General features: G+C 53.5%; 1 protein-coding gene across 5 annotated transcripts in view; it reads right to left on the bottom strand.

Moving 5' to 3' along the window:
• RPTOR (regulatory associated protein of MTOR complex 1) overlaps nt 1–22,602 on the bottom strand; it is a 418,953-nt gene that overhangs the window by 35,998 nt on the left and 360,353 nt on the right. For all 5 annotated transcript variants that reach the window (XM_033182532.1, XM_033182531.1, XM_033182533.1 and 2 more), the window contains 4 exons: nt 22,448–22,566; nt 9,315–9,418; nt 8,508–8,691; nt 6,631–6,741 (listed from right to left, as the gene is read on the bottom strand). In XM_033182532.1, coding sequence (XP_033038423.1) covers nt 6,631–6,741; nt 8,508–8,691; nt 9,315–9,418; nt 22,448–22,566 — 518 coding nt within the window. The remainder of the gene's footprint in view (nt 1–6,630; nt 6,742–8,507; nt 8,692–9,314; nt 9,419–22,447; nt 22,567–22,602) is intronic.

Below are 22,602 nucleotides of genomic sequence, written 5' to 3'. Positions count from 1 at the left end.
TGGGCTGGGGATGGGCTGGGGATGGGCTGGGGATGGGCTGGGGATGAGCTGGGGATGAGCTGGGGATGAGCTGAGGATGAGCTGGGGATGAGATGGGGATGAGCTGGGGATGGGCTGGGGATGGGCTGGGGATGGGCTGGGGATGAGCTGGGGATGAGCTGAGCTAGGGATGAGCTGAGCTGGAGATGAGCTGAGCTGGGGATGAGCTCGGGATGGGCTGGGGATGAGCTGGGGATGAGATGAGGATGAGCTGAGCTGAGGATGAGCTGAGCTGGGGATGAGCTGGGGATGAGCTGGGGATGAGCTGGGGATGAGTTGAGGATGAGCTGAGGATGAGCTGGGGATGAGCTGGGGATGAGATGAGGATGAGCTGGGGATGAGCTGGGGATGAGATGAGGATGAGCTGAGGATGAGCTGGGGATGAGATGAGGATGAGCTGAGCTGGGGATGAGCTGGGGATGGGCTGGGGATGAGCTGGGGATGAGCTGAGGATGAGCTGGGGATGAGCTGGGGATGAGCTGGGGATGGGCTGGGGATGGGCTGGGGATGGGCTGGGGATGAGCTGGGGATGGGCTGGGGATGGGCTGGGGATGGGCTGGGGATGAGCTGAGCTGGGGATGGGCTGAGCTGGGGCTGAGCTGGGGATGAGCTGGGGATGGGCTGGGGATGGGCTGGGGATGAGCTGGGGATGAGCTGGGGATGAGCTGGGGATGAGCTGGGGATGGGCTGGGGATGGGCTGGGGATGGGCTGGGGATGGGCTGGGGATGAGCTGAGCTAGGGATGAGCTGAGCTGGGGATGAGCTGAGCTGGGGATAAGCTGAGCTGGGGATGGGCTGGGGATGGGCTGGGGATGAGCTGAGGATGAGCTGGGGATGAGCTGGGGATGAGATGAGGATGAGCTGGGGATGAGCTGGGGATGAGATGAGGATGAGCTGAGCTGGGGATGAGCTGGGGATGGGCTGGGGATGAGCTGGGGATGAGCTGGGGATGAGCTGGGGATGAGATGGGGATGAGCTGGGGATGAGATGAGGATGAGCTGGGGATGAGCTGGGGATGAGATGGGGATGAGCTGGGGATGGGCTGGGGATGAGCTGAGCTGGGGATGAGCTGAGCTGTGGATGAGCTGGGGATGGGCTGGGGATGGGCTGAGGATGAGCTGAGGATGAGCTGGGGATGAGATGAGGATGAGCTGAGCTGGGGATGAGCTGGGGATGGGCTGGGATGAGCTGAGGATGGGCTGAGGATGGGCTGGGGATGGGCTGAAGATGGGCTGGGGATGGGCTGAGGATGGGCTGGGGATGGGCTGAGTTGAGGGTGGCACAAAGGAACTTCTCAGGCTCTGCCTGCTGCAGGTTTGTATAAAGAATGTCACACAGTGTCATTCTCAGAGGGGAAAAAACAAAACAAAACAAAGCAAAACAGAACAAGTCATTTTTGTTGAGAGTGTATGACAGGATGCTCAATGTTCATCGCATAGCGGGAAGAGCGAGACTGAAGCCTTGCACACAGAGCAGCCCCAGCGGTGGGAGGGACCCTGCATGGGGACTGTGGCCATCTCAAGTCACTTCTTCACTGTCTGAGTTTCTAATGGTGCACGGAAACCCCAGCTGCACAGCCGCAGATCTGACGATGGGCAGCGCAGGTTCCGCATCCACCCTTGAGCCGCGGATGCTCTCGGGACAAAACAAGATCCCCGCGCTCTGTGGAGTGGCCGAGTGGAAATTCCCGCTGTAGCTTTAAGGGCTGTGTGAAATCAACCGGGCTCTGCACGTGAGGCCTCCCAACAGTGTATCAACTCTTAGAGCTTTTTATAATTAAAAATGGTATTTTAGTCTGTTTTAAATTACAAAACCAATAACTGTTCTTTCTAAAAAATTCACATCACCCAGAAGTAGATGATGAAAAAAAGAAGAGTCCCCTTGCCCGGCTCCAACCCCACCTTCTAGAAGTCACTGTGTGGCCAGCCTGCTGTGTAACTGGCCAAGCTTCCTCTCATGCTTGTTCCAGTCTACAGAAGCACAGAGCTTGTGCAAGCATTTTGTACAATCTGATTATTTTACCTTTTGGATCAAGGACATCCAACTAAGTCCTCATAGAAAGATACAACTTAAAGAATTTTAATGGCTGTATAGTATTCTATCACATGGATCCATCATTTTAAATTAACTCTCCTACTAAGTCATTTCCTTTCAACTTTTTCCCATTACAAATCATGTTATCATGGACATCTCTGGTCATAATCATTTCATGGAAACGTCTATTAGTGGTTTCTAAGAATATATGCCACCTAGCAGGATTGCTGGCTTTGCAGGTATACCCATTTCTAATTCTGACAGTTACTGCTTAATTGCCCTAAGCAAAGGGAGTACTGCACCCACCCAGCACTAGTGTCTGAGAGCCCACATCCTCTACAGCCTTGTGAGCCAGCCTCTGGGTAGAATCAAGTTTTGAAACTTTTCAACTGAGAGAAGAAAAACGTCTTATTACTTTTGCAATCAGAACACAATTCAATACATCTTTTTCTTTTTAAAGCACAGGACAGACCATTTTTAATATTCTTTCGTGGTTTCTAATGCAGATACGAGCTCTGCAAACCAACATAGCGAAGAAAGAAGGTTATTTCATCAATCAAAGGTGAGCCACATACTCAACATGGCTCTTTCTGGCCACAGAGACCTGAAAGAAATCTGACGGTGAACTAATGAAAAAGTGAGCGGAAACTGTCCTTGCCACGGTGTCTTTGGATGCTCGTCCTGCTCGTTGCTGGTTGTGTGTTAGTGTAAACTCGTCATTATTTTGTGACTTGGTAACTATTTTAGTTTCTTAGATATCTTGAAGAAGTTTTGGGTTTGCAGTTCTTCTGCTCTTTTTTAGGTTCAATCCTAGCCTTAGAGCTATTTTTAGTTTACATGTGAGGCAGGCTAATGACAAAAAGTTCCTAATGCAGCTTGTTATACAAATGTCATTAGATGATGAATTAAATCAGTAAAAGAACAATATCTTTATGAATACCACCTAGAAAAAGTAGGAAAACAATTTTTTTTAAAACAAGATATAACATGTCCTGCTTCCTCTTCTAAAGTTCAGAAAAGGTCTCTAATGTTAAAGAAACCCCTAAGACTGCAGTTGCCATCAGGAGTTACACACAACGCCGACCACAACAGGGCACTCTTTTCCATCATGACAACCAGAGTGAGCGTGTGTTTTCAAATGCTTGGCAGGGGCAGAGGAAGACAATCGTTTACTCATTCAGCAACCGCTTCCCGATTAACCTCCTGTGTGATGGCAGCTCCTACATGGATCCCCTTGGACTCATCTCCTCTGCAGTGTCTACACTGCACGACCTGCCGGAAGGGCCAGACCACAAGGCTGACACCTTCCAGCCCCTCCGTGTATGTGGGAATTCTCAGATGTGCAAGTGGAGCAAGATGAGGGCACACGGGGGGGCTGCTGATCTGAAGAAAGGGAGAGGAGACTCTGGCTTGGGGTTTGCACGCACCGGAACAAACAGACACACACACACGAGATATACACAGACACACACAGAGACAGAGATGCACACACAGACACACATACATGGAGACAGACAGACACACACACAGGCCTTCCACATGCCTCTGGGGACCTTCCTCCCGCAATCAGCTGCTGTGTATTTAAAAATGCTTAGGAGAAGAAACGCTTAAAGAAGGAAAAGAAACGGCTGGCTGCACTTGCCCTCGCATCTTCAGAAAACAGCAGTAGGACTCCAGAGGAGTGTGAGGAGACGAGTGAAAAACCCAAAAAGAAGAAAAAGCAAAAGCCTCAGGAGGTTCCTCAGGAGAATGGAATGGAAGACCCATCTATCTCTTTCTCCAAACCCAAGAAAAAGAAATCTTTTTCCAAGGAGGAGTTGATGAGTAGTGATCTTGAAGAGACCGCTGGCAGCACCAGTCTTCCCAAGAGGAAGAAGTCTTCACCCAAGGAGGAAACAGTTAATGACCCCGAAGAGGCAGGCCACAGAAGTGGCTCCAAGAAAAAGAGGAAATTCTCCAAAGAGGAGCCAGTCAGCAGTGGACCTGAAGAGGCAGCTGGCAAGAGCAGCTCCAAGAAGAAAAAGTTCCATGAAGCATCGCAGAAGATTAGAATGCGAACGGACATTCTCTGGGAGGTGGGACATACCATAGCCCAAAGTGACATCTTCCACCCTGTGCCCTGTTCCCCCATAAAAACAAATTCACACACACACACACACACACACACACACACACACAAATGCTTAGGAAAGCAAAGCAAATCCTTTGGGGGAAAAGTCAAATTCATTTTTAAGTTTAAGAGCAATGGGTTTTGGATTATCTATGCCATTTCTGTTTCATCATAGGATAGATGACTGAGAAGAGGCATTTTTCAAGGGCTTCAAGAAAAGTCCCTCATTATCACATCAAGAAATTATGGTCATGTACAGCCACTGCCATTCCAGCAAGAGGGGAGACCAGACCACCTGGGTTTCTTAGTCGCCTGACCTTATCTGCCTTAAGCAAGAGAATGCATCAAGGACACCAAGCTTGTTAATATTAGACTAAATTCCATTGACTTTTCAACAGACCGGGCTGCAGTTCTAAAGCACAGCCTGGCACCCCTGACACGGTATCCAGCCACCTCCCAGCTCCAGCTCACTTAAGAGTTTGGGTGGCTCCAGCTTCCTGCATCCAACTCCAGGGTTTGTTTATGCTTTTCCTTTCCTAACCAGAAGCCTCCTAGTGACGGGGAAGGGTTCTTCCCTCTATCTGCAGGGGACGCCATCGCAGGTAAGCAGGGGTGAGCCCAGAGGGGACGCCACCCTCATGCCACCGCAGGTAAGCAGGGGTGAGCCCGGAGGGGACGCCACCCTCATGCCACCGCAGGTAAGGAGGGGTGAGCCCGGAGGGGACGCCACCCTCATGCCACCGCAGGTAAGCAGGGGTGAGCCCGGAGGAGACGCCACCCTCATGCCACCGCAGGTAAGCCGGGGTGAGCCCGGAGGGGACGCCACCCTCATGCCACCGCAGGTAAGGAGGGGTGAGCCCGGAGGGGATGCCACCCTCATGCCACTGCAGGTAAGCCGGGGTGAGCCCGGAGGGGACGCCACCCTCATGCCACCGCAGGTAAGCAGCGGTGAGCCCGGCAGGTAGGCCTGGTGAGGGGCTTGCTGACCAGGACTGAATCCAGCTGCCTGATCTCCCGGGGTTTTTTCTTTAATACTTTTCCCCCGACTCTAAAGGTGCTTCAGGCTTAGGGCAGAAACTGCAGAAGAGACACAAAAGAGGCCCGACTCAGTGCCCTCGTGGACGGCGCCGTCTGCCAGTCTCTAGTCAGGAGCAGGCCCTTCTGGTCTCCGTCGTGGGCACATCTGTGTCTGCGCATGGGGAGCGCGGCTCTGACTGTTCTGTGATCTGGGTTCTTGGTCGGCACTGTTTCTTTGTAAGGAATGTTGGCATGAGCACTTCCTTAGGACACTATTTTTAATGTTTAACTTTTCAGTAGCTCCAATAATACCTCATCAAATATTTCATAACTTTTTAACTATTCACGCTCTGTGGACATTTAAGTGAATCTCAATTTTCATTCTTATAAACAACACAGAAGTCAGCTGTGTCTCTGATTATTTTCTCAAGACAGTATTTTAGGCGAGTCATGACTGGGTCAAAGGGAATGGCTATTTCAGGAGTCTGATGCTTCCTGGCAAGACGCTTTCTAGAACAGCCGGGCCACTGTCCACCCAGGTTCATTTGAGAAGTGGGAGGCGAACTCCTCTCTCTTTGCAGTAAAGGGCTCAGTAGTTCAAGCTTTACGGCTTGCCTGCCTCAGGGGCTGCCTGATGGTTTTGTGTTTTATGAACAGAAATCAGCATTCACTATGAGTACAGGAACACAGGGCTGAGCTGTCATGGGGTCTAAATACCATTCACGGAGATGACTAAGATGCAAGCTTGATATACAATCGAGCATAAGCTCCGAGTTTCAGCTTTCAATTACGTATGAGGGAAGAGGAAGGTTTTCTCAGAATGTGCTTTAGATTTACAAAAAATCTCCACGAGTTCCTGCCGGACCCTGGCAGAGAGATGAGCACCGGGACTGTGCTGACAGAGCAGCTCCCGCCCTGTCCCTTGAAGAGGCCCAGAGCCGCCGCCCTGCCCCAGCCTGCAGGGCCAGAGCCACCGCGTCCACAGTACGCGGCACTTGTCAGGGCTGTGTCAGGGTTGAGCCTCAGAGACGTCTTGTGGTGTAACCGCAAATGCGTTGGGATTGGCTGCAGCAGGCTTGGTCTAAAGGTCCCCAGACCTCTGTGCCACCCAAGCGTGGCCTCGGGATGGGCCTCATGTGATCCTCATTGTTAGGGAGTGGGGAGGCCTGTAGTGACGCTGTCAGTTAAGACAAAGTGACACCCGTCACACTGGCAAGCTCCGGCAAGGCAGGTTTTCTCTTTTTGTTTGGCAAACAGGAAGGTAAATGAAGTCTGTTTCTTTTGGGGTTCTACCTTGACCGTGAACACCACTACCACAACCACAACAGCGACACTCCCACAGCCACAAGCCCTGAGTGTTTATGCTCAAAGACATGGGACGGACACACGTTCGCTAGGACTCTACTCTCAACCCCGTGCTCCGGGCGCACCTTCATGACGGGCTGGGCGAAATAGCGGGCGCTCCAGTCGCAGAACCCCGTCTGCACCGTGGCGGAGATGAAGCTTTTGTGTCCAGCAGCATCGTCTGCGTCGTCCGCAGTCTTCAGGGTTTAAGCAGGAGGGGGGAAGGAAAAAGAAACACCAGTCAGTCATGCCACTCTTAAGCTCAAAAGAGCTCCAGCAGGAGACAAAGGCATTCCGGGAACTCCGGGCTGCCGCTAAGGACGGCACTTCTGTGCTCTGCTCACTTCCATATCCTGGTGACTGAGAACCCCTGAACATCTGGCCCGGGACTGAGGGGCCCGGGCTGAGAACCCCTAAACGTCTGGCCAGGAATTGAGGGGCCCGGGCTGTGAAGCGTGAGCCACGTCTGTCCCATCATCCCCAGGGCTGACCCAGCACAGCTCCCAAGTCAATTCTAGCTGACTGTCCAGACAGTGCCACATGCGTCCCTGTGTGCTGGTCTATCAACCCCAAAAAGCCTCCGCCGCGTGGTCCCAGGACGGCTCCCCTAATGACTCCGTGACAGCAGGCTGAGAGCGGGGACTCCGTGTGAAGTGGCCTGGACGGAGCGCGCGGCTGTGCAGGCCGGCTGGGCTCCCAGCCCCTGGAGAAAGAGGATGTGAAGCTGAGGAGGACTGAGCTTTGGGTGTTTCCTGTTGTGGAACCTGCGGCGGCCAGGGCTGTCAGAGTCTGTGTGTGTTTGTGCAGTGAGGTTGGGCACCAGGGGTCTCCTGTGCCACGCCATATGCGTGGGGTTGGGCCTGCTGGCATCTCTCCTTCTGTGTCTTGGCACAGGGAGCTCCCCAAGATCCCAGGGCAGGTGCAGTGAGAAGTGCATCCCGCCAACCCTAGGCAGGTGCTCTGGCTCTGCAGTGAGAGCCATGGCCCAGGGCGGGGTCGGGTGGGGGCGCTGCACGTGCCGGCGGCACTGCTCCCCAGGACCGCGGCCTCCCGTCCCCATCAGGGGCTGGCCAGGAGGCTGAGCCTGCACTTGGGGCTTGGTGGTGGTTCTCGCTCCACCTCTGCCAAGACACGGAAAGTCCAGGTGGGCTGGGGCTGAGCAGCACCTGTGGGGACCTGCCCGCTCCTACTGTGACAGCTCTTCTACCCCAACACGGCCATTCCTGCTCCAAGGCACCCTGCAAGGTGGCCACTAACTTCTTTTAAAACCACTGAATGACCAAGCGAGCCCCGGACCCCACTCCGTTGCTGAGCTGATCATGCTGTCAGAATCCAGAGCAGCTGGGTGTGCTGGGTGTGCCCTGAACCACCTTCCTGAGCCCCGGGGCCCTCAACCGACCAAGTAGCAACACCTGGACGAGACAGCCGAGGTCTCCAGACCAGCTGCCACCTCACAACGCTCACACAGCCCGAGCAAAACAAAGCACACATTCCTCTCTCCAGAAATTTCTTTTTCAACTTAGTTAAAGGCAAAGAGAGCGCACCTATTTATGCAGTGTACTTGGACGTTCACAGAAAAGACAACACATTCAGAATAAATGCTCTGCAGTGCGTCTGCCCCTCAGGGGACGCAGAGTGCTGTATGCCCAGGAAGGGGAGAGCCGGGTAACTCCACGCTTCTGTTTCGTTACATGGAAGCTGCCAAGAATGGTGAACCCAGAACCAGGGGTGGAGAACCGGACACACCTGGCAGTCCTCCTAAAGAGTGCAGGCAGAGGGGTGCACGACCAAGGGCCAGCGCCCAGGTCTGCAAAGGCAGAGAGCGGCCCACAGACCCAGGACAGCAGGGTGGGTCCTGCCCCATCCCATGGTGACGTAAACAGCCTGAGGCTGAGGCCATGAGCCCCCATCTGAGAAGCAACGCTCTCAGCGTCCAGACCACGGGGCAGCCGGGGCTCCGTACCTGCTCTGGGCCCTTGTCGAACATCTTCCGTGTCCGGGGGAACTGGTGGGAGTGAGGGGTGTACTGCGCCCCCGCGGGGCCTGCGGTGCCCGGCCGGCCAGAAGGCAGGTCTCGGCTGACTGGCTGCTTGGCCACGTCGTTGGTCAGGCTGGAGCTGCTGGTGCTGGACGCTGGAGGGGAGCCCCTGCCATTGGGAGAAAAACAAACACTGCATTTTCTGCGGAGTCTGGGGCTTCGAGAGGAAACATGGAACCACTTTCTGGGCCACCTGCACCCTCCCAGGTGCCACCAGCAGGGTGTCCTCCGTCGCCCGGCACACCAGCTGCTGGTGCCGTCCATGCTGCTCAGTTGCCCGCCTGGCAGGGGGCAGGGGTGTCCTTCATTGAACTCCAGCACCCTGGAAGGCGGTGTGGACAGCACGAAACCAGCTCAGAGCTGAGTGGGCCGGGATGCGCGAGCTCAGCGCACAGCAGTGCCACGTCCTGAGGGCAAACACTTGTTGGTTACCCACTCGGAGATCTAGATCCCCTCTTAAGAACTCCGAAAGGTCACAGAGACCAGGCTTAGTTCAACTTTTGCTGAGACGATGTGCAAATGAAGGGTTTCTCAAGATAGGGGAGAACTCAAGGCAGGGTACCGGGGTGTCAGAGGGAGAAAGGGAAAGAGAACGCCCGTTAGAGAGGGGGGAGGACACGAAGCCAAGACAGGGCGGGGAAGGAGGAGGATGGGGAGGCCAGCTCAGGGAGCGCTCAGCCGTGGGGCCCTGGTCACCACTGTGGACCCACAGGCTGAGCGGGTGGCACTTACCCCGCCTGGTGGATGTGCACACCCTTGTTGGTGGGGCTGGCAGGGGCCGACTGTGTGAGGGAGGAGGTGTCCAGGACGCGCTGCGGCCGGGCATTCACGGTGGCCTAGGGGCGAAGGCATGGGGGCGTGAAGGTCAGACGGGACGTGCTCCGTGGAGGCCGCCATGAGAAGCAAAGGCTGGTGGCCGCCATGGGGCCGCTTCAGTCCCAGAAAAGGCCTTTGGCCAAGGGAACACCAACAGCAGTGGAAGGTCCCAGCTGGGTTCCCCCAAATGCAACCCTGAAGCTCCAAGGGCATATTCTTTACTCTTAGAGGACACGCACCCGCTGGGCAAGCCCTGGCGTGGCCATGGGAGCCGGGACGTCTGGGGAGGAAGCTCTGCCTGAGGCTCCTAAGGGGTCAGGGCCTGAAGCCGCTGAGACGGACGAAGGCCCGCCCTCCTCACCTTCCCGCCAGAGGGGCGGCTCCTGGGCGGCCTCAGGGTCCTCCCCCTTGCCTGAGGCTGGGCCTCTGCACCGTCCTGGCCTTGAGTCCGGTGTTCCCCAACACCTCAGCTCTCGGGTCAGAGGCTGTGAGTTGAGGCCCGGGAAGAATCCACCAGCCATGCTCTTTCCGGAACTGGGTGACAATGGCATTTGTGGAGGGTCAGGGAGGGCTTCATCTACCCAGGACCTGGCTGGTGGGCACGGGGTGGAAAGCCACCACAGCCCGAGGCCTCCACGCAGGCCACTGTTTACACCCCCGTGTTCCTCAGGAGGCCATGGAAACTGTCCAGGGTGCAGCAGCATCAGGGAAAGCCTGCAGGGGGCTTGGGCTCTCTCCAGCAGCAAAATGGGCTCTGCTGCCTCGGCTGCGATGGGGCCTGGAACTCAAGACTGCCCTTAACACCCCCCTGGCCAAGGGGCTGTGGTCATCCTTCCCCATGGGTGCACATGGGTGGTGCCAGGCGCGCTGCATGGACGGGGTACCTTCATCTCCAGGGCAGACATGGCTGAAACCTGCCCTGGGGAGGGATACACTGGCAGGGGGAGGGGACGGCTGCTCCCGGGGGGGTGGGGAGCAGGGTGGTGCACAGCTGGCACAGCCTAGCGGGCAGCATGAGGCTCCAAACCACCCCTTCAATGCAGCCATCTGCAGATGAAGCCGAGACCCTGGGCTCTGTGAGCCTCCTGCCACAGACACCTGCAGGGCTTGAAATTCTACCACAGAAAAAGATTTGTACCAGCTTGAGCCCTGGCATTCAGGGGGTAAGTGGTTTTGCTTTGAATTTTTAAGCAGGTTTTCTGTGGATCTGGAGACCAACTCTCGGCGTTAGTGAGCATCTGTGAGAAACCATGCAAGCCAGGGCGTGTGCGGCCCGGCTGCCGACGGCACCTCGTGAGGGCCCAGCTGCTTCAGGGTGGTTTTGTTCTCAATGCGCTGCGCAACGCGGGGGCCGTGGGTCCCACTGGGTTCTGGACTCCAGAGGCTGTGTGCGTTTGGAAGGGCCTGATGGTGCCGGGGCAATCTCCTTTGTGATCAGAAGGACGGGGCCAGCTGCTCTGTGAAGGTGCCCACCGATCCCGCAGGCACGAGCCATTCCCTGAGCGCCGGCCCATCCCAGGCTGCGCTCCGGTCAGACAGAACCCCGTCCTGCAGATCCGCATCCGCGTGGAGCCTGCACTGTCTCATGGCTTTTTTTTTTTTTTTTTTGAGACGGAGTCTGGCTCTGTCGCCCAGGCTGGAGGGCAGTGGCGTGATCTCGGCTCACTGCAAGCTCCATCTCCCGGGTTCACGCCATTCTCCTGCCTCAGCCTCCCGAGGAGCTGGGGCTACAGGCGCCTGCCACCTCGCCTGGCTACTTTTTTGTATTTTTAGTAGAGACAGGAGTTCACCATGTTAGCCAGGATGGTCTCGATCTCCTGACCTCGTGATCTGCCCGCCTCGGCCTCCCCAAGAGCTGAGTGTCTCACGGCTTTTAATTATTCACTTAGAAGTGAGGAACCTTGAACCTGCAATTCAGCCAACAGAACACCAAGGAAAACAAAACAATCCTGCATGTAACATCGACGCTTCCCAGATCGCCCTTTCCTTCAAAACGCAAATAGCAAGAAAATGGAAACATAACTCGTCTTGAAGCAATGTTCCTATTTTATAAACGACAAGAGTTGTTCTTTCTGAACTTGTTTTGTTTTGGTATTAAACTATTTGGCCAGTCCTAGACACACACAACCATCCCACAAAACCTGCCAGACATATGATCCCTCCAAAAGTCTAAAAAGAGAAAAGCAAGTTTTCGACTCTGAACTTTCTATGTGCTTTCTCAAAATGTCTGGAAAAACAGTGGGAGGTGACGGGGAAGACAGAAAACTTCTGGAGTTGAAATGAAGCCTTCAGCAAAACCCACACATGCTCAGACGCTCACGGAGCACAAAGGCTCAGGCGCTGCTGGGCTGAGGCGGGTGACTCAGGAGCCTTGGGGTGTCCCGCTCAGCTGCCTGGGGTCTGTGCAGCTCCCACCCCTGCCACCCTGCAGGGAAGCGCCCGCGGGAGCACCGTGTGGGAGCCGTGGTGACGAACCCTCTGCTGTGTCCACTCTTCTGGGAAGAGAACTGATCCTGGCCTCGGCAGGAATTCTCGCAGCCCCTGGGGTTACGAGATCATCCTGCTTTCACATGGCTTGTACCTGTGGCTGCTGTCACAAAACTAATTTTCTATCACTTTCGGAAATCTCGTGAGAGATGGACACACACCTGGTTCAGGAATCCCCTCCCATCCCCCGCCGGCCGATTAGTGTAGTGACCACGGGGTGTCAGCCTGGAAGAAGCCTTCTTTTAGCCGTGTACTTCCTATTTGTTCAACAAAGATTTACTCAGTGTTGATTGCGCTGGATGTGGGGCCAAGACTGTGAACATGAGCAGCACGTCCCTCGGAGGTGACCTGGCAGACCTGCCTGCCTGCGGTGTCGGTGTGAGGACAGGGCGCTCAACGAGCAGGGGCTGCGGGGCGCGGCTGGGGCAGGGGCAGGGGCAGAGGAGGAGCAGGGAGAGTCCTTTCTGATGGTCCCTGCCACCATCTTAGAGAGCGCAGCACCAGGAAGGGTGAATAGAGAAGGCACAGCGCCGGCAGAGGCTGGGTTTGGAGGTGCAAACTGGAGGGCTAAGTGCAGACCATATAGCCTCAGTGGGCCCAGGCCTGCCTCGAGGACACCGTACCCTTCTCAGCGTGTACACCCGCAGAACCCCAGCTTGCTCACAGCCTGCAGTGGTCTAGGGTGTGCAGACACGCCCTCTAGGGAGGTCTGAGTCCAGAGAGGATGGCAGCTGTGAGATGGTCAGGGTGATGGCTACAAGACGGGGCCATTCTTCCACTCCCCAAGCCAACCTTCAGCGGTGGCAAATAGGACTTTGCTAACAGTGAAATTCTCAGCACAGATGCTCTCTTGGGCCAGTGTACACATAAACACTCTCAGAAGATGGAGTCTCGGGCATCTTTTATCCACCCCTGCCTGTGTGCAGCTGGTGGAGCGGGGACTGTCTCCTGTTCCGGGAGTGCCACCTCACAAGGACACGGGGGGTCCAAGCCAATGCAGATAAAAATACCGTGCATTTCAGAGATGTGGACAGTGCATTTTCCCACTGGGTCTTGACACAGTCGGGGCTGCGGATGCCAGCGTCAGCTTCTGGCTGCTCTATCTTGGGAGGAAGTGGAGTATTTCAGAAATGTTCCTGTTAATTTTATATCGAGGATCTGGACTCATGTGTGAGAAACTCTTAAAAAGGGATTCCCAGAGGATTATCCAGAGGCACTTTGGGGCTAAGAATAGCGCAGAGGCTGCGGGCTGCTGGGTGGGGGAGAAGAAGCCCCTGCAAAAGCGTGTGCTGCTATTTCTTCAAGTCATTTTTCTGCAAACTGCGTTTCCTAGATACATCCTACGACCTCTTCCTTTGGAGAAGTCAGTCCTGGGTATTATTCCATCAGAGCAACATGGTGCCTCTTAGCTAGTCGCCCAGGAGTTACAAAGGAAGCCTTAAGTCGCTTCACGCGGCGTCACGGCGCCTCAGTCCTCGGTGCTGCGGGAAGAGAACTCCACGGCAGTGGAGGCCGCGGTGTCTCAGCCCACCAGCTCCCTTCCTCCTCAGAGCCAGGCGTGAGGGAAGGCTCGGGAGGTGCTGGAGTTGCTGTGGCCCCTTTTCCACAGAGGATGGTGAGACGGCCAAGGAGGTGACGGCGACAGACACGGGTGCCGACAATGCACTTGCTGTGTAGATCCCTCTTTGCATCCGGGCGGCACAGGGACAGGGCTCTGCACTTCTTACCACAGCCCTAGTGGGGTGGGGGTCGTACCACGATCCCAGTTTTAAGTTTTAGACATGGAGAGATGCAAGCTGAGAGGCATGAAGTCACTGGCTGAAAGCCAGCAGAGCTAGAATGGGGCTCAGGGCAAAGCTGGTGCTGTCCCTGCCTGAAGGAGCCTCAGGCCCTAAGAACCAGCCTAGTGCCTCGTGGCTATGAACCCCTGTGGGGGTGCCTGTGGGGCAGCCGCTGCCTGCAGCTGCACAGAACAGTCTCATGGAGAACAGATTCCTGGCCACCACCCCAGAGCCGGAGTCTGCATCTCTGCAGGGGAACAGGGCATCTCCGTCTGGATGGGCTCTCCAGGGGTGCTTTTGCTCTAGCTGGGCAGGGGCCCATGGGCCGGCATTAGGCAGCGTGGCTCTAAGGCAGGGCCACGTCTGATTCTGGAGCTAATCCAGGCTGATGCTGCCCTCGTTCCCCAGGTCTGCAGGGAGGGGAATGAGCACGCACATGAAAAGCTTTCAAGCCGTAGACGTGACATGTGTCCAGGCTGTTCATTAGTGCTGCTGGTGTGCCACATTCCTGGGGCGGCTCTTCCCACTGTTCTGAGCATCCCTCCTTTGGGTGGAGGTGCAGGAACTAAGACAGGTGAGGCGAAAGCTCGCTGAGGATGCAGAGGGTGTGCACACCCGTGGCTTGGTGGGAGAGGCAGTTGGACACTTCCACGCAGCAGGTCACCAGTGAAACCAGGCAGGGTTGGGACGGGCAGCACGGCCTTCAGGGGCTGGAGGTAGAGCTCATGATTCCCGGAGGGGCCCTGAGCTGGGAGAGAGCCCGATGGCTTCAGAGAGGTGTGGTTCTAGAGGGAGGGATAACGGCGACAACAGAGAACTGTCCATCTCAGTTAAGGAAATGCTGTTTGATGAGATTAAAAAGAAATCAGAATATCTATATGCAGATCGGCTGAGATCACTGGAAGAGAAATTTCAGAGAATTTCAGAGGTAAAGACAATTTTAGCAAGTGCAGAACTACTTTGGTCTAGAAGCTAATTGCAAACATGCTGAATTAAGAAATCCTTACGATTCAGGCAGCTTGAGAGAACAGAGGGTAGGGACAAACAGACCGGGCTCTCTGGGTTCTAAGAGATGCTGTCAAGTAGGAGGAGAGAAAATTCTGGCATGACAGTGTAATTTTAAAAGAAATGTATCCATGGCCGGCTGCAGTGGCTCACGCCTGTAATCCCAGCACTTTGGGAGGCCAAGGCAGGTGGATCACTTGAGGCCATGAGGTCAAGACCAGCATGGCCAACATGGCGAAACCCTGTCTCTACTGAAAATACAAAAATTAGCTGGGCATGGTAGTGCGTGCCTGTAATCCCAGCTACTCAGGAGGCTGAGGCAGAAGAATTACTTGAACCTGGGAGATGGAGGTTGCAGTGAGCTGAGATCGCGCCACTGCACTTCAGTCTCAAAAAAAAAAAAAAAGAAACCTATCCATAAGTAACTCACAGTACGAAAGCATGAAGCCAGGTGTCAGGCTTAGGATGTTTAGTGCTTTTGGCATACGCTTTCCTGGGTATCTCAATCTTTATTTTCACTCTCTTTTTTACTTTTTTTTTGAGATGGGGTCTCGCTCTGTCACCCAGGCTGGAGTGCAGTGGTGTCATCTCAGCTTACTGCAACCTCTGCCTCCTGGGTTCGAGCAATTCTTGTGCCTCAGCTTTCTGAGTAGCTGGGACTACAGGAGTGTGTCACCACACTCAGCTAATTTTTGTATTTTTAGTAGAGACTGTTAACCAGGCTGGTTTTGAACTCCTGGCCTCAAGTAATCTGCCCGCCTTGGCCTCCCAAAGTGCTGGGATTACAGGTATGAGCCACTGCACCTAGCCAATGTTTATTTTCTTTATCAGTCACTTAGGTCTTCATCTTATAAGTAGATCAAAATGTCATGGGATCCTTGGGGTGTTGCTTTGCCAGCCAGAAACCTCTGTGACTGGTGATGCCTTTGCCCAAGTTTTCACTTGGGCCCACTGGCCTTGTTATGCCCATTCAGCCTGGCGGGCTGCGCTTGGCTCACACTGCTGGCCTGAATCTCACACCTGCCAAAGGCAAGCCAGGTGCAGAGTGGTGAGAGTGAATGTGGGGTCCAGCCACTGTGCAAGCCACACATGCAGGGCAGCTCTAGGCACTGGCAGAGGTGTCAGCTCCCTGCAAGGCTGTGGCTGGGCCAGGTGTACTACAAGCAGCTTCAGCAGCTGGCACTGGGGACCACGGTGGCGCCTGGAAGCTTGGAGACACCAGGAACTGCAGAGCCCCAGAGATGGCATCACAGCCCTATCCTGGGGTGCTCCTAGGTCTGGGTTCCCTGAAGGGCCGCAGCTCTTCTCTCCTCTTCTTCTCTCCTTCTTGTCTGCAACGTGGCAAGCAAGGGGCATGTTTCAGCCCTGTTTGTGTTATAGCTCTTGTAGCCCTGCCATTTGGCAGGTCCTGAGTTCTTGTCCTGCGTCCAGGAAGAATGAGGTACATGGACAAGTGGAGGGTGAGCAAGCTGAAGAGGAGCTTTACTGAACAACACAACAGTTCAGAGGAGACCCACAGTTGGTAGCTCCTCTCCAGAGGCAGGTTGTCCTGATGAGTGTTCCGCTCTCAGCAGAAAGGAGACCTGGAGCGGGTAGCTCCTTTTCGCAGCTGGTTTTCCTGACGTCTGCTCAGCTCTCAGCAGAGAGGAGACCCTGGAGTGGGTAGCTCCTCTCTCAAGGCAGGTCATCCCATTGTTTCCTCAAGTCTGGCTGAGACCGGGGTTTTTATGGGCTTCAAAGGGGAGGAAGTGTGTGCTGATAGATTCATGAGCAGCTACGGGCAGGCTCGGAAAAAGCATCGTAAGTTCCCATCCTGGTCCATCAGCCCAGCCCCCAGGCTTCAGGCCATCCCTGGCTTGAAGGTGGCACTTTACCGGGCACCCGCCCCTTTCCGCCCAGGACCCTGTTTGCCTCCTGCCATCATCCACAACACCCAGGCTGATTGTGCCAAGGGGCACCGGTGCCAAACTGCCCTCAGTCCCTGCCCTCAGCCTCCCTCCCATGCTCGTTGGTGCCCAAAGTCCAGAGGGGGCTGAGGCAGCAGGAGGTTGGCATGTTAGCCCTGCCTCGAGTGTGTGCACAGCTGGTGGGGTTGCAACAGCGCCTGGGTTCAGCCTTAACTTTGCTCCGAGACTGAAGTGGGTGCCAGGAGCAGGGAGAGGCCAGGCAATGGGAGTAGACACTTCCGAGCCTGCGGGGGTAGGGGTGCTCTCTGGGCCCCTGACAGCATGGAGGAGCCATGCCAGGTGGCTGCAGCTGCGCCTGGGAGGGTGGGGCTCCTGCCTGCTCCTGGCCCCCAAGAACAGAGATGGCTGGGTCTGGAGCCACAGCTGGATGGCTGCAGCTGTGCCTGGGAGGGTGGGGTTCCTGCTTGTTCCTGGTCCCCAAGAGCACAGAGATGCCTGGATCCAGAGCTGTGGCTGGGCGGCTGCAGCTGCGCCTGGGGAGCATGATGCTCCTGCCCTGTCAATTTGGAAGGGAGTGGGGATTCCTCCTGTTCCTGCCTCCTGCCAGCTTCGTGGAGCACGTGGCCCTGGCCATGCCTCTCCAGCTGTAGCTGACGTCATGGCAGTGGCTGCTCCAAGACAGGCTGCCACTGCCATCAATTTGACCTTTCGTTAAGTACACTCATTTCTCATCTCTGTCTGCAGGTATGGGTCCTGCAATAGAGGCAGCAGCCAGTGCATGCACACACTCTTCACAGCATCAAGAGGCTGCAGCAGTGCTTCTAGGTGAGTTTGTACATTTATGCTCATACGTTTTCTCATAAATTATAATATAAGCAGTGACCATGAGCATGTGTGCCCTGACAGGTGACCACCTGTGGCTTGAAGTTTCTTTCTTGGCATTGTCCTAAAACCACAGGGTGAGAACTGCTGGGGCCACAGGCAGACTCCTGAGGAGCATCAGTCCTTTCTTTCTACTTCTACAATAGTCTGAAATTTTCCTCAAAAAAAAAAAAACCTAAAAGCAGGCCAGGTGCAGTGGCTCATGCCTGTAATCCTGGCATTTTGGGAGGGAAATGTGGGTGAATCACTTGAGCCTAGGAGTTTGAGACCAGCCTGGGCAACATGGTGAAACCCCATCTCTACAAAAAATACAAAAATTAGCTACGCATGGTGGTGTGCCTCTGTAGTCCCGGCTACTTGGGAGGCTGAGGTGGGAGGATTGCTTGAGCCAGGAGGTCGAGGCTGCAGTGAGCCATGACTGGATCACTGAACTCCAGCCTGGGTGACAGAGCGACACCCTGTCTCAAAACAAAACAAACAACACCCCAAAACTAAATCAAGGGAAAAGGAAGCTAAAAGCAAAATGAAAACCCCAAGCTCATGGAATGGGAATCGAAATACATCATACACACATGAAATCAGACCACATCTCTGGAGCTGTGTGGGTTCTCTCACACAGAGTTGGTGGCAATGTCTGTATTTGAATATAGAATTCTACGGGGCATTCCATAGTAATAAGGCTGTTTTAGACTCTGATGAACAAAAATTTGGCTCCAGAGTTAAATATCTAAAATAGGCTCGTTTCTCTGTAAAATGAAATTTAATCCCTTCAGTTCCTAGAGCAGGAAAATAAGGCATTTCTTGAAATTAAAATGAAGACAAGAAAGATTTATGCTTCCAAATGCTTTAGTAGCAATGTTTACTCTTGAACCCACACACACTTATATACACTCAGACACACACACACACACACACAAACTCATGCTGCATTGTGCTATGTATAGCAAGGTCTCTAGCAGTGGCCTTCTCGACTCTGGTCTCCACTCCTCTGGCTGTGGCGTGTCTGCTGGAGTGATGGCCATGTGCCTTAAGGTCTGTGTGTCATTCTAGGACAGCAAAGCAGGCACAGAAGGCAAATGCCACTTTTATGGGGGTTTCTGGAGCTCAATCAGATAGCACAACAAGGTCCTGTGTTCGAGTTGCTGTAACCTGCTAACATGAAAGGCACATGCAGGTGCTTAACTGCCTTACCACGGGGAGAGAGGGGGCGGGCCGTCCAGCTAGACTACATGTCACACACAATCCAAAAGGGCGCTGGGCTGTGGAGGCTGTGCTGGGACATTTGCTGCAAAGCAGAGAGCAGTGGCTTCTGTGCCACACATGCTTGAGACCTTCCTAGGAGGAGCTATTTAACAACTGGAGGCCAGGTCCACAGGAATGCACTTAATAGTCCTTATATTTCAAGATTAGGCACTTGGATTACAGTTTAAAATAATTCAGGCTAATTTTTTAGTAAGGTTAAATACACTAAAGCCACTGAAAAATAAACTTAAATTGGCTGAATACTGATTTCATCATGATCAAAATACCCAAAAAGCTAAATTAATTGGGGGAAAATGATCAAACCTAAATAGCGCTGGCCTCCAACTGTGCAGTCAGGACACAGCAGGGGTGGTTCATGGCCACAGCCATCCTGTGCCTCCAAGAGAAAAGAAGAGGCCACCAGACACTCCTGTGTGTCAAGAGAACTGCCGGCTGAGACGGCGAACTGGCCATCAATTCTAAAAACTTAAACCATTTATCAATGTTTATAAAAAGCTTTTAGACTTATTTTAGTGAAAATGGCTATTTAAAACCCAACCTTGAAATTTTAAACTAAAAGTGGTAGAGGCTATTTAGAATCTAAAAGGGCAGTGGTAAGTGGTAAGAACTGATTTTCCCTAATCCGTGGCAGGCACATGTGATGATTTTAGTCCTAATCCTCCAGGGCGTCAGCTCATCTCAGAGGCCTCGGGACCTGCTGCTCTGGCTTGGGGGCTCCACGGGTGGTTTCCTCAGGGGTGCCTGTGCAGTCTTACGACTTTCTTTTCTTCCTTATTTCCTTCCTATCTGCTTTACTGCCTCCCCCTCTTGGTCTCAGACCATAATATGTAGCAAACAAACATTTTTCGACATTATTTTAAAAGACACGGTCTCGCTCTGCCACCCAGGATGAAGTGCAGCGGCACAATCATAGCTCATTGTAGCCTCGAGCTCCTGGGCTCAAGGGATCTTCCAGCCTCATCCTCCCGGGTAGCTGCGTCCACAAGTGCTTGCCACCACACCTGGCTAACCTGTTACTCTTCTGTAGAGATGGGGTTTCGCTGTTTCCCAGGCTGGCCTCAAAACACCTGGGCTCCAACAATCCTCTCACCCTGGCCTCCCACAGTGCTGGGATTACAGGTGTGAGCCACTGCACCCAGCCTAAGTTTTATTTTTGTATTTATCCTATTCTTAGTTTAAAAGCAAATAATTATATTATTTCTTAGTTTTCCTACCGCATAATGAAAACATTAACTTCATTGACTGGCTATTTTCAATAGGCCAGTGACACATAAAAGAAATCGGAGGAGACGGCCTGCTGCCTGGGGATGAACGTCGCCAGGTGCCTGTGCAGCTGGCCACACCACACGGTGACGAAGGAAGCGGCAGAGTCCGCAGCAGGGACGCGGTGATGAAGGAAGTAGCAGAGCGGTCTGCTGCAGGAGGGGAGGCCGGTGCAGAATTAAACAATCTGGATCTTTCCAAGTTGGCCAATAGGCTACTTGTGACTATTACCTGTGATACTATAAAGAACAGGCTGGGCGCAGTGGCTCACGCCTGCAATCCCAGCACTGTGGGAGGCCAAGGCAGGCAGATCACAAGGTCAAGAGATCGAGAGCATCTGGCCAACATGATGAAACCCCGTCTCTACTGAAAACACAAAAATCAGCCAGTGCGGTGACTCACGCCTGTTGTCCCAGCTACTCGGGAGGCTGAGGCAGCAGAATTGCTTGAACCTGGGAGGCGGAGGCTGCAGTGAGCTGAGATTGTGCCACTGCACTCCAGCCTGGCAAGAGAGTGAGAATCCATCTCAAAATAAATAAATAAATAAAAGAATTGAAGCAGCAGCAACTGTAGACAGTAAGGTGATTTCAACCTGTCAGGAATAAGACATAACTAGACCAACAGAAAATAACTTAGTTGGAGGAACTGAAAGCCACACAAGTATAATATCAGCAAAAGGAGCTGAGGAGCTGCAGGAACCCCGGCTTGACAGCCGGCCAGGACCCAGAAGGCCGCAGCAAATGAGAAGGGATACTCGATAGCTCACTTGGAAAGAGCAATGGACGAGGACGGAAAGCCGTGGCTCCTCAACCCTGCAGACCCTGGCAGTGAGTGATACCAAGTCAACTCCGCAGTGGGGCCGGATGAAGACGGAGAACACCGCGGAGGCTGCAAGAGTGTGGCCTTTCCCTGCATTCTTCTTGCAACGTTTCTGTAAACTTTTCAAGTTTTATCAAAAAGTTACAAAAAATTTTTTAAGTGCTATGAGTGACTTATAATTCCATGTAAATCATCCAACTTCCATAAGCAACTGGAAAATCAGGAAAAATACCGTAAACAGTTGTTTTCGGACACTGGGTGCTGGGTGTTGCAGGCCTGTGATCCCTGAGAAAAGGGAAATAAAACAGCTGCCCTGTGTCCAGCTTGCATGTGGTTTCAGGCAGTCCCAGGCCACAGCGCAGAGAGGGTGAGCCCAGCACTTTCAGGGAACAGGAGACAGAGACCGGGGCTCCAGGGAGGCTGAGGTGGCGAGAATTTGCAGGACAGAGGACTGGAGAGGGGAAAGCTTCCAAGGTCTGCAGGGGAGGCCCCCAGAGTCTTTGACTAAGTGCTCATCTGCTCACGGTAGACTGACAACCCATGAGGCAGAGAAAACACAGCGGGAAGGTGGTAGACCAAACGCCCAGAGCTCACAAAAGGGACTGAGAAGAGTTTACAGTCCCCAAACAGAAAGGACTAAAATCAATGATCTCTGCTTCTACCTTAAGAAACTAGGATGAGAAGAGCAAATTAAACTCAAAGTAAGCAAAAGAAAGCAAGCTTTACTGATGAAAGCATCAATCAGTAAAATGGAAAACAGCCAAACAACAGAGAAAAACCAATGAAACCAAAAGCTGATTCTTTGGAAAGCTCCCTGTAGCTAGAATGGCCATGAATAAGAAACCATTAGCTAGACGGGTTTTGAATGAGTCAAAAATCACTGCTATCAGAAACGGAAGAAAACTCTGGGTGTGGTGGCTCATGCCTGTACTCCCAGCACTTCAAGAGGCCAAGGCAGGAGGATCACTTGAACTGAGGAGTTAGAGACCAGCTTGGGCAACACATTGAGACCCTGTCTCTAAAAAAAATTTAAAAATTATTAGCTGGGTGTGGTGGTGTGCACCTGTAGTCCCAGCTACTTCCAAAGCTGAGGTGGGAGGACTGCTTGAGCCCAGGAGTTGGAGGATACTGTGAGCCGTGATCAGGTCATTGCATTCTAGTCTCGACAGAGTGAGACTCTGTCTTAAAAAAAACAAAAAACAGGTGCGGTGGCTCACGCTTGTAATCCCAACACTTTGGGAGGCTGAGGCAGGAGGATCCCTTGAGCCCAGGAGTTCAAGACCAGCCTGAGCAACACAGACAGACCCTGTCTCTTATAAATAATTAAGAAAGAAAAAAAAATGGAAGAAGGGCCAGCACTGTAGCTCACTCAGACATCAGAGGATCCTGAAAATAATGGCAGTCCTCAGTCCTCCCCTAATTGCCTTGACGGGGGGTCAGTAAATCCAGCACCCTGCCCACACGGGAGCGGCACAGACAGTGTTCAGGGTGTACTGTACATCTCCAGATTCAAGATGTTTGCTGAAGCTCGCTTTATTTTCTAAACCGTGGTGTGGACCCGGGCACGCGTGGGGTTCCTCGCGTGCACACTCATAACCGAGAACCAGCAGATGGAGCGTGGTGGGGAGCGCCCGGCACGTACCTTGTAGGCGATACTGTTGAGCACTTTCATGGCCACGTCTGAGACCTCTGGATAGGGGTCAGCAGCCAGGTGCAGCAGGACTCTCCAAATCTGAGTGTAAACGCTATTAAAGGAAACTCCTAAGAGAGAGAAATGGGAGATGTTTTAGTAGAAAG

This window comes from Trachypithecus francoisi, unplaced genomic scaffold (genome assembly GCF_009764315.1).
Source record: "Trachypithecus francoisi isolate TF-2019V2 unplaced genomic scaffold, Tfra_2.0 Lachesis_group20, whole genome shotgun sequence".
Taxonomy (NCBI): domain Eukaryota; kingdom Metazoa; phylum Chordata; class Mammalia; order Primates; family Cercopithecidae; genus Trachypithecus; species Trachypithecus francoisi.
This window is presented reverse-complemented; position numbering and strand designations above follow the sequence as displayed.